The following is a 12325-nucleotide window of genomic DNA, read 5'->3' as shown; positions in this document are numbered from 1 at the left end:
GAGATGTGTCTGTTACTTGAACTCTGTGAAGCATTTATTGGGGCTGCAATTTCTGAGGCTGGTAACTCTAATGAACTTGTCCTATGCAGCAGAGGTAAACCTGGGTCTTCCTTTCCTGTGGCGGTCCTCATGAGAGCCAGTTTCATCATAGCGCTTGATGGGTTTTGCGACTGCACTTGAAGAAACTTTCAAAGTTCTTGAAATGTTCCGGATTGACTGACCTTCATGTCTTAAAGTAATGATGGACTGTCATTTCTCTTTGCTTATTTGAGCTGTTCTTGTCATAATATGGACTTGGTATTTTACTAAATAGTGCTTTCTTCTGTATACCACCCCTACATTGTCACAAAACAACTGATTGTCTCAAACGCATTAAGAAGGAAAGAAATTCCCGAACTTACTTTTAACAAGGCACACCTGTTAATTGAAATGCATTCCAGGTGACTAACTCATGAAGCTGGTTGAGAGAACGACAAGAGTGTGCAAAGCTGTCATCAAGGCAAAGGGTGGCTACTTTGAAGAATATAAAATATATATTATTTTGATTTGTTTAACACTTTTTTGGTTACTACATGATTCCATGTGTTATTTCATAGTGTTGATGTCTTCACGATTATTTTACAATGTAGAAAATATAAAAAATAAAGAAAAACCCTTGAATGAGTAGGTGTATCAAAACTTTTGACGGGTACTGTACATATAGGTAGGGATAAAGTCACTACGCAACAGGATAGATAATAAACAGTAACAGCTCCGTATGTGATGAGACAAAAGAGTCAATGGTCGTTGCAGATGGTCCAGGTAGTTATTGGTTAACTATTTAACTAACTATTTAGCAGTCTTATGGCTTGGGGTTAGAAGCTGTTCAGGGTCCTGTTGGTTCCAGACTTGCCAAGCGGGAGCAGAGACAACAGGCTATGAATTGGGTGGCTGACCATTTTTAGGGCCTTCGTCTGACACCGCCTGGTATAGAGGTCCTGGATGGCACGGAGCTTGGACCCAGGGATGTACTGCACTGTACGCATTACCCTATGTAGAGCCCTGCGGTCAGGTACCAAACAGATGCCATACCAAGCAGTGATGCAGCCAGTCAAGATGCTCTCAATGGTGCAGCTGTAGAAGGTTTCGAGAATCTAAGGGCCCATGCTAAATCTTTTTAGCCTCCTGATGGGGAAGAGGCGTTGTCGTGCCCTCTTCACAACTGTGTTGGTGTGTGTGGACCACAATAGGTTGTTAGTGACCTGCTCCACTACAGCCCTGTCGATGTGGATGGTGGCGCCCGCTGTTTCCTGTAGTTCACGTTTCCTGTAGTTCAGCTCCTTTGTCTTGCTCACGTTGAGGAAGAGGTTGTTGTCCTGGCAGCACACTGACAGGTATCTGACCTGCTCCCTGTAGGCTGTCTCATCGTTGTCGGTGATCAGTTCTATCACTGTTGTGTCGTCTGCAAAATGAATGATGGTGTTGGAGTTGTGCGCGGTCACGCAGTCGTGGGTGAACAGGGAGTACAGGAGGGGACTAAGCACGGAACCCTGAGGGGCCCTCGTGTTGAGGGTCAGCGTGGCGGATGTGTTGTTGCCTACCCTGGGATGATGGTGTTGGTGTGAGATATGATCAGCCTTTCAAAGCATTTCATGGCTACAGATGTGAGGGGGCACTTCACATGAGAGGTATTTCAGGGGAAGTCCGGGCAGAGCAAGATGTACTTGGTGGTACAGTAATCGAAAAAGGTTTAGATGCACTGATATAAACTACAAAGGCATCAAACATCTGCTAAAATAGACTGTGACAATGGGTTAAACACGTGATGTGTCAAGTGATAAATTAGGAAATGTGTTGCATTAACCCCTTTTATCTACAGTACATGGACCCTGGAGAGAAACCCATTTTACCTCTGCTGCCCATGATCGATGTCAGGCAGCCGCCTGTCATAAGCACAAATTCTGAGGACTGGCTTTGCCGTCTCCACTGGGTCTGGAGTGATTCCTGGAACGAAACACAACAGGTGGTTTGGGGTCATTTATTATTTTACCTTTATTTAATTAGGCAAGTCAGTTAAGAACAAATTATTATTTACAATGACGGCCTACCAAAAGGCAAAAGGCCTCCTGTGGGGACGGGGGCTGGGATTAAAAATAAAGCTAATAAAATAAAAATATAGGGCTAAACACACATCACGAAGAGAGAGACAAAACAACACGACATAAAGAGAGAGACCTACGACAATAACATAGCATGGCAGCAACACATGACAACACAGCATGGTAGCAACACAACAACAACATAGCAGCAACACATGACAACACAGCATGGTAGCAACACAACAACACAGCATGGTAGCAACACAATATGACAACAACATAGCATGGCAGCAACACATGACAACAACATAGCATGGCAGCAACACATGACAACAACACAGCATGGTAGCAATACAACATGACAACAACATAGCATGGCAGCAACACAACATGACAACAACATAGCATGGCAGCAACACATGACAACACAGCATGGTAGCAACACAACATGACAACACAGCATGGTAGCAACACAACATGACAACAACATAGCATGGCAGCAACACATGACAACACAGTATGGTAGCAACACAACATGACAACAACATGGTAGAAACAACATGGCAGAAGCACAACATGGTAGCAGCACAAAACATGGTACAAACAACATTGGAGCACAGACAACAGCATAAAGGGCAAGAAGGTAGAGACAACAATATATCATGCAAAGCAGCCACAACTGTCAGTAAGAGTGTCCATGATAGAGTCTTTACGAAATATGTCAAAAAATGCTATTGAGTTATTGGATGGGCAGTCAGACACAGCATATTACGATATAACCCCAAACCTCCTACAGAACATAACTCAGTGTTCTGATTCCATCTAGTGTTAGGAAAAACACTTTCAAGTTTACATTTTATTTTATTTTACTCATAATGTGAGAGAAAAAGTGGGAAATAAGTTCAAGATCATGTTCCAAACGTTATGTGAAAATGAAAATGTGTCTTTGGCTAGCAGGCATATGGCTAAAACACATCACAGGAAACAAACAAATCATGTCCATAACTACTTTACTATCTTCTCTTACCTAGTACACCACCAGTCTGTGGTGCCACTGTGTCCAGGTGCCTTTGGTGTCGTTGCTGCACCTTGTGAAGGTCCAATTTGGTCACCAAATGACATCTGTGGTCCTCAGGAAGAGTGAAGCTCCACACCTGGAAACAATGGGAAATCACAGATTATCTGTGTGTGTGTGTGTGTGTGTGGTTGTGTGTGAGACCAACCTGTCCATCAGCAGCACCAGTGACGAGCTGCCTGCTCTTCTCCAAGAACAATACACTGAGTAGTGGAGATGCTGGAGGACAGAGGGCGTGGACAGAGTTATTATTTACTAAATATCAAACCAAATGTACCGTAAACTGGTGTATCCACTGTTCACATACCTGACAATACAGCAGACTGGTAGAGAATCTGTTCCATTTTTAATCCCCAAACCTTTCGAAAAGAGAAATGATCAATTGGTAAACATTTAAAACCTGTTCCTATGGACAACAGCCTCTCTTGGAACAATAAACAGACGATCGCACATGTGAACTGATGCAAGCTACAGCTGACTGACTTAGTTGCTAATCATATAATTTCTACGTAGAAAGCTACAGTGTAGTGTACACTTTGATAAGGGATGCAAAATCAACTTCGAGCAAAATAACTGAAGCCAAGTTATTTTTTTATTTATTTCACCTTTACTTAACCAGGTAGGCTAGTTGAGAACAAGTTCTCGTTTGCAACTGCGACCTGGCCAAGATAAAGCAAAGCAATTCGACACATAGAACACAGTTACACATGGAACAAAAAAAAACATACAGTCAATAATACAGTAGAACAAAAGAAAACAAAAAGTATATATACAGTGAGTGGAAATGAGGTAAGTTAAAGCAATAAATAGGCCATGGTGGAGAAGTAATTACAATATAGCAATTAAAAACTGGAATGGTAGATGTGCAGAAGATGAATGTGCAAGTAGAGATACTGGGGTGCAAAGGAGCAAGATAAATAAATACATACAGTATGGGGATGAGGTAGGTACAGTGAGGTAAAAAAGTATTTGATCCCCTGCTGATTTTGTACGTTTGCCCACTGACAAAGAAAGGATCAGTCTATAATTTTAATGGAAGGTTTATTTGAACAGTGAGAGACAGAATAACAAAAGAAAACAGAAAAACGAATGTCAAAAATGTTATAAATTGTATTTTAATGAGGGAAATAAGTATTTGATCCCCTCTCAATCAGAAAGATTTCTGGCTCCCAGGTGTCTTTTATACAGGTAACGAGCTGAGATTAGGAGCACACTCTTAAAGGGAGTGCTCCTAATCTCAGCTTGTTACCTGTATAAAAGACACCTGTCCACAGAAGCAATCAATCAATCAGATTCCAAACTCTCCAAGACCAAAGAGCTCTCCAAGGATGTCAGGGACAAGATTGTAGACCTACACAAGGCTGGAATGGGCTACAAGACCATCGCCATGCAGCTTGGTGAGAAGGTGACAACAGTTGGTGCGATTATTCGCAAATGGAAGAAACACAAAAGAACTGTCAATCTCCCTCGATCTGGGGCTCCATGCAAGATCTCACCTCGTGGAGTTGCAATGATCATGAGAACGGTGAGGAATCAGCCCAGAACTACACGGGATCTTGTCAATGACATCAAGGCAGCTGGGATCATAGTCACTAAGAAAACAATTAGTAACACACTACGCCGTGAAGGACTGAAATCCTGCAGCGCCCGCAAGGTCCCCCTGCTCAAGAAAGCACATATACATGCCCGTCTGAAGTTTGCCAATGAACATCTGAATGATTCAGAGGACAACTGGGTGAATGTGTTGTGGTCAGATGAGACGAAAATGGAGCTCTTTGGCATCAACTCAACTCGCCGTGTTTGGAGGAGGAGGAATGCTGCCTATGACCCCAAGAACACCATCTCCACCGTCAAACATGGAGGTGGAAACATTATGCTTTGGGGGTGTTTTTCTGCTAAGGGGACAGGACAACTTCACCGCATCAAAGGGACGATGGACAGGGCCATGTACCATCAAATCTTGGGTGAGAACCTCCTTCCCTCAGCCAGGGCATTGAAAATGGGTTGTGGATGGGTGTTCCAGCATGACAATGACCCAAAACACACAGCCAAGGCAACAAAGGAGTGGCTCAAGAAGAAGCACATTAAGGTCCTGGAGTGGCCTAGCCAGTCTGCAGACCTTAATCCCATAGAAAATCTGTGGAGGGAGCTGAAGGTTCGAGTTGCCAAACGTCAGCCTCGAAACCTTAATGACTTGGAGAAGATCTGCAAAGAGGAGTGGGACAAAATCCCTCCTGAGATGTGTGCAAACCTGGTGGACAACTACAAGAAACGTCTGACCTCTGTGATTGCCAACAAGGGTTTTGCCACCAAGTACTAAGTCATGTTTTGCAGAGGGGTCAAATACTTATTTCCCTCATTAAAATGCAAATCAATTTATAACATTTTTGACATGCGTTTTTCTGGATTTTTTTGTTGTTATTCTGTCTCTCACTGTTCAAATAAACCTACCATTAAAATTATAGACTGATCATTTCTTTGTCAGTGGGAAAACGTACAAAATCACCAGGGGATCAAATACTTTTTTCCCTCACTGTAGATAGATGGGCTGTTTACAGATGGGCTATGTACAGGTGCAGTGATCTGTGAGCTGCTCTGACAGCTGATGCTTAAAGCTAGTGAGGGAGATATGAGTCTCCAGCTTCAGAGGTTTTGCAGTTCGTTCCAGTCATTGGCAGCAGAGAACTGGAAGGAAAGACGACCAAAGGAGGAATTGGCTTTGGGGGTGACCAGTGAGATATACCTGCTGGAGCGCGTGCTACGAGTGGGTGCTGCTATGGTGACCTGAGATAAGGCGGGGCTTTACCTAGCAGAGACTTGTAGATAACCTGTAGCTAGTGGGTTTGGCGACGAGTATGAAGCGAGGGCCAACCAACGAGAGCGTACAGGTCGCAATGGTGGGTAGTGTATGGGGCTTTGGTGACAAAATGGATGGCACTGTGATAGACTGCATCCAGTTTGTTGAGTAGTGTTGGAGGCTATTTTATAGATGACATCACCGAAGTCGAGGATCAGTAGGATGGTCAGTTTTACGAGGGTATGTTTGGCAGCATGAGTGAAGGATGCTTTGTTGTGATATAGGAAGCCGATTCTAGATTTAATTTTTGATTGGAGATGCTTAATGTTAGTCTGGAAGGAGAGTTTACAGTCTAACCAGACACCCAGGTATTTGTAGTTGTCCACGTATTCTACGTCAGAGCCGTCCAGAGTAGTGATGCTGGACGGGCGAGCAGGTGCGGGCAGTGATCGATTGAATAGCATGCAATTAGTTTTACTTGCGTTTAAGAGAAGTTGGAGGCCACGGAAGGAGAGTTGTATGGCATTGAAGATCGTCTGGAGGTTAGTTAACACAGTGTCCAAAGAGGGGCCAGAAGTATACAGAATGGTGTCGTCTGCGTAGAGGTGGACCAGAGAATCACCAGCAGCAAGAGCAACATCATTGATGTATACAGAGAAGAGTCGGCCCGAGAATTTCACTAGTTAGTGAATAACCTGACTGTACCTTAAACGTGCGGTCTTCTGATATGGACACCAGGATGTCTTTGTTCCATGGACAGAACTCAGCTGCTGTCAAAGGTCCCAGGTGGCCAGCCAGAACAGACAACACTTCCTCTATCTGGAGGTCAGTCAAACAGACAACACTTCCTCTATCTGGAGGTCAGTCAAACAGACAACACTTCCTCTATCTGGAGGTCAGTCAAACAGACAACACTTCCTCTATCTGGAGGTCAGTCAAACAGACAGTGTATGCAATAGAAGATAAGATAACTTTATTGTCCATTCACTTGTCAGCATCTTACAAGAATTATAAAAACATAACACAAACACTTGTTATAAAGGATGAATTTGAGGAGCAGAGTACACATTCAGCATGCTGTACTTACATTGGAGTTGAGTATGTATACTTTCGCCCCTGAGCACGCAGCCACTCGCTCATCACAGGGACAAAATGACAGATGGACTACCTTGCCCAGTAGTGTCCCAATAACTGTACCAGATGCAACTACCCCTGAAAACATCTATGCTTTTAGTATTTCAATAATTGTACTATATAGCATTGTAAATTCCAAACGGAGTAAGTGATTGATTGATTAAATGAGGCCTTACCAGTATATAAAATGTTGCCACTGAATTGAAATGTATTGTTGTCTTACTGTTCATACAGCTATGAAGCAAAAATCCTCACCCTCCCTAGTTCTCCTGTAGCAGCGCCGGATGTCCCAGACTATGACATAATCTGCAGAGGCAGAGCAGAGCAGGAGAGGGTCTCTACCTGTCCCAAACACCATGGCAGAGATGTCTCCATGGTGACCAGTCAGTCGCAGGGCCTGCAGAGGGGAGGAGATGCATTGGAGTGTGGTGGAGCCACATGATGCAATGATTGAACAGGCAGATTTCTTTACACTTATAGAAATTCTCCAGTACTTTTGTCAAATTTATAGCCAGTAGTTCTGAAAGTAGCGCAAATATTGCGTACTACGTCACATACAGTACCGGTCAAAAGTTTGGACACACCTATTCATTCTAGGGTTTTTCTTTATTTTATTATTTTCTACATTGTAGAATAATATTGAAGACATCAAAAGTATGAAATAACACATATGGAATAATGTAGTAACCAAAAAAGTGTTAAACAAATCAAAATATATTTGAGATTTGAGATTCTTCAAAGTAGCCACCCTTTGCCTTGATGACAGCTTTGCAAACTACTTTCCTAAAGACTCTCATGGTCTGAGAGACTTAAGGTGCCTTTTGGCAAACTCCAAGGCGGCTGTCATGTGCCGTTTACTAAGGAGTGGCTTCCATCTGGCCACTCTACCATAAAGGCCTGATTGGTGGAGTGCTTCTGGAAGGTTCTCCCATCTCCACAGAGGACCTCTGGAGCTCTGTCAAAGTGACCATCGGGTTCTTGTGTAACCGATGTGAAATGGCTAGTTAGTTAGCGGTGGTGCGCGCTAATGGCGTTTCAATCGGTGACGTCACTCGCTCTGCGACCTTAAGTAGTTGTTCCCCTTGCGCTGCAAGGGCCGCGGCTTTTGTGGCGCTATGGGTAACAATGCTTTGTGGGGTGTCAGTTGTTGATGTGCACAGAGGGTCCCTGGTTCGAGCCCAGGTTGGGGCGAGGAGAGGGACCGAAGCTATACTGTCACATTGATGCTGTTGACCCGGCTATACTGTTACACTTGGTCACCTCCTTGACCAAGGCCCTTCTCCCCCGATTGCTCAGTTTGGCTGGGTAGTCAGCTCTAGGAAGAGTCTTGGTAGTTTCAAACTTCTTCCATTAAAGAATGATGGGAGGCCACTGTGCTCTTAGGGACCTTCAATGCTGCATACATTTTTTGGTACCCTTCCCCAGATCTGTGCCTCAACACAATCCTGTCTTGGAGCTCTACGGACAATTCCTTTGACCTCATGGCTTGGTTTTTGCTCTGACATGCACTGTCAACTGTGGGACCTTATATAGACAGACGTGTGCCTTTCCAAATCATGTCCAATCAATTGAATTTACCACAGGTGGACTCCAATCAAGTTGTAGAAACATCTCAAGGACGATCAATGGAAACAGAGTGCACCTGATCTCAATTTCGAGTCTCATAGCAAAATGTCTGAATACTTATGTAAATAAGGTATTTCTAAAAACCTGTTTTTGCTTCATCATTATGGGGTATTGTGTGTAGATTGATGAGGAAAAAATATAATTTAATCAATTTTAGAATAACGCAGTAACGTAACAAAATGTGGAAAAAGTCAAGTGGTCTGAATACTTTCCGAATGCACTGTAGTCGCCAAAGTTCCCGAAGCATGTATTTAACGGTGGGAAGCTACTGAGGAGGGCATATAGGTATTTTGATAGTATCACATCTTAGATGCCATCTTCTCCTGGTGTGACCTTGAGTAAGGATGTGTGTATGTCTCTGTGTGGGATTGGGGTTGGGAGATAAAACAGAACATCCTTTTGGCTAACATCCGTTTCCAATTTATACTGTAGGACTGTCTGTAACTGACCTTCAGCTCTGGGTCCAGGAGACAGTGTATCAACAGGTCCTTGCCTTGTAGTGGTGAGGCACAGTGAGAGGGACAGCAGGCCAGCTGCAGGTGAGATAGCAGTCTATCACAGGACAAGGATAGCTTTTCCACCATCAGTCTGTTGGTCCCTCTGCCTTCCCCACAACCATCCATGGTGATCGTTTCTAGCTATGTAGTTACTCTGAAAACAGCAAAAATAAAGAAATCATAATCCATTGAAATAAATGGATAGCTAGTTAGGCTAATAACCCACTAAGACCATATTGATAACCCAAATAGGTGCAGCTAAAATATTATTTATCGCTATATTTGTTGCAGTAGCTGCACTGTGTACTGCCACTCAGTCTTTCTAGTAGGTAATAGCTAAGAGCTGTAGGTGGTCTGTAGTAAGGATTACCCAGCTAGCTAAAGTTAGCTAACTAGCTAGCTGGGTAACAGAGCATATTTCCTGCAAACTGACGTTAGCTAATACTTTAGGCAACAGTCGTATTCTAACAGAATATATTCTGCAACATAGATAGTCACCCACCTTAAAATAAATGCAGGTTAATTGTATCTCTAGCTAACTAGCTAAATATAGCAAATTCCTCACTACACCCTTCTAGACCAACCAACAGCCTGTAATATGGGTCAAAAAGTATTCTGGAGGGTTGCCTGGATACCGGGGACAACAACAGCAGACGCTCAAGTTTCCCCTTTCACATGTGTTGTAGTACTTTCACCTACCGCCAGGTGATACTGTTGTCATGTGCATGGTTTTCAGAGAGTTTTAATCGTGAATGGCCGGGTCACAACTTCGTGAATGGCCGGGTCACAACTGTTGTATGCTGGGTAACTGGCAACGTCAACAGCCGAACCTTCTAATTATTTCAATGGGCGAGGAGAAATAACGTATAATATTGGTCACAATCTGAACGTAACTGTCCTCGCTCGGGAAGCACGAGGAGAAGGAGGTGCGATTGACCGGTGTTGTGGGTTGGCAGGTAGCATTTAGAGCGTTTGGCTAGTGACTGAATGATTGCTAGTTCGAATCCCGAAGCTGACTAAGTGAAATTTCTGTTGAAGTGCCCTTAACCAAGGCACTTAAACCCCATTGCTCAGTCGTCACTAATTAAGTCATAAACCCTGCCCATTTCTAAAATGTATGGTCTTAAAATCTGATTTTAAACCAAACCTTATCCTTAACCACACTGTTAACACTATGCCTAACCCTAACCTTAAATTAAGACAAAAAAAGCACATTTTTGTTTTCCTTATTTTTTTTTTTACAATATAGACATATTTTGACTTTGTGGCTGTGTTATCTAGTGGAAGCCTCGCTGCTCCAGGGCCACAGTTGATAATGGCTGATAATTGCCAATAAACCCACAATCCCTGTTCTTAAAAATAAAAAATTATACCAGGCATTGTCTGAGCAAGGCCCGTAAAATTGCCTAAGACTTTAGCCACCCCAGCCATGATTTGTTCTCTCCACTATGGTCTGGCATCAGGTCTCGGACCAACAGGCTTATCTCCTAGCAATAAGACTGCTGAACAGCTAATCAATGGCTGCCCAGTGCCCACCCTCACCCATGGACTATCTGCACTGACTCTATACACACTTCAGGTCTCTATCCATACATTCACACACACTTACACTGACACTCTCGCACTCTCGCGCACACACACATGTATGCCCACGGGCACAATCACCATATAGCTGCTTGGACAGGTTGGGGATATTCAGCTGTCAATGATGCAGTGGACAATATAGATGATATTTGCTTTTTATAATAATCCTCAAGCTGTTTTTAACCAAGTCCAATTGACAACCTAAAAATGCACATTTGTTGTACACATAATTGTACCTAGTGCTCAAAGCAAGAGGGGTTTCTTGACAGAGTACTCACACAGCTGTTCTAGATGTACCCTTTCTTTGACAACCAGTGGTTGAAGAATTAGCTGCAGGTACCCTATGCTGATGCCTCCTTCCACAAACCACCAGGTGAGCTGCTGCAATAATACGACCTGTACACCACTTTACTCGAGTTAAGCAATCTCCTGAAACTGATGCTCACCATCCCTGCCTGAAAATAATTCAAACCTACCTACGCAATAGCTGTGGACAAGAGAGACTCACACATTTGGCTAAAATGGCAACGGAAATGTGCGTGCTGCATGAACTTAAGTCCAGCGGAGTACTGTTTGACAAAGTCATTGACCATTTTCCCAGCATGAAAGAGAGGAGGATGGCATTCCTCTACAAGTAGGGTGAGTCAACATGTTGTTCTCTTTGTACACACACACACAGATTGATTTGACTGAATTGGTTATGGTGTTATTAAATTGCCATTGTATTAGACTAGGCATATACTTGATGTTGTTGTTTAAATGGTTTCTGTTTTCATCTTTGCCGTAATATGATCAATGTCTATATGCTTACAATTTGTGTACCATGTTCATTGTTCATTTATTGTTTTAGCTCGGTTTATTTCATGTTTGCTTCCAATTTGCAGCAAGATGGTAATACTTAACTATTTATCTTGTCTGGACTGTGGGCATATATTCTGCACAGGTTTATTCTACATTGCATATATTATTGTGACGAGTCAGTGTGAATGTGCTCGTTGAGAGAGGCGCTGTTCAACTGGTGGTGCTGATAGCGGAGGCCGCACTAGTAACTCTTTATCTCGCTGCTATACCATGTGCAACCGTGTTTCGATCTTGCCTAGCCATCTTGCCTCAAGACAACCACAATGGAAATAAGTCCCGGACTTTAATGTGTGTTATCCTCAATGATTTTACTCACGTGCATGTATGTTTTTTTTTTCAAGTTTTATGTGTGCTTGTTTTTTTAAATGGTCGAATGAATAAACTAAACTAAATTCTCTGTGGTCCTGAATCAATACTTATTAATGTGCTCGGAGTCTGTTTTAATGCACATCTTGGGGTTACCACAGGTTAACATCAGTATTCCAGGGGTTTCTCCCTATAGTTAGCCTACAACGTATCCAAGTTGAAGTGCATTTCTGTTGTATTTCCCATTAGGCTATTTCAATCTTGGTGCTTCGGGAAAATATTTTAGTAAGGATGTTATTATAACTTGAGCAAATCGATGGTGAAATGAACTTTGCCAACTAAATGTAAACTTGCATTTGACCATGCT

The 12325-nt window shown here is 43.0% G+C and overlaps 1 protein-coding gene across 2 annotated transcripts in view; it reads right to left on the bottom strand.

Moving 5' to 3' along the window:
- Positions 1-9812, bottom strand: part of wdr27 (WD repeat domain 27) — a 170628-nt gene extending 160816 nt beyond the window's left edge. For both annotated transcript variants that reach the window (XR_006762576.1, XM_014180055.2), the window contains exons 1-9: positions 9710-9812; positions 9160-9361; positions 7340-7481; positions 7038-7162; positions 6656-6769; positions 3461-3512; positions 3302-3372; positions 3106-3232; positions 1890-1983 (exon numbers count right to left, since the gene is read on the bottom strand). Coding sequence is in view for 1 of the 2 variants with exons in the window: in XM_014180055.2 (XP_014035530.2) it covers positions 1890-1983; positions 3106-3232; positions 3302-3372; positions 3461-3512; positions 6656-6769; positions 7038-7162; positions 7340-7481; positions 9160-9333 (899 nt within the window). In the remaining variant the exon portion in view is untranslated. The remainder of the gene's footprint in view (positions 1-1889; positions 1984-3105; positions 3233-3301; positions 3373-3460; positions 3513-6655; positions 6770-7037; positions 7163-7339; positions 7482-9159; positions 9362-9709) is intronic.
- Positions 9813-12325: the final 2513 nt, after the last annotated feature.

Source organism: Salmo salar, chromosome ssa28, assembly GCF_905237065.1.
Source record: "Salmo salar chromosome ssa28, Ssal_v3.1, whole genome shotgun sequence".
NCBI classification, from domain to species: Eukaryota; Metazoa; Chordata; class Actinopteri; order Salmoniformes; family Salmonidae; genus Salmo; species Salmo salar.
This window is presented reverse-complemented; position numbering and strand designations above follow the sequence as displayed.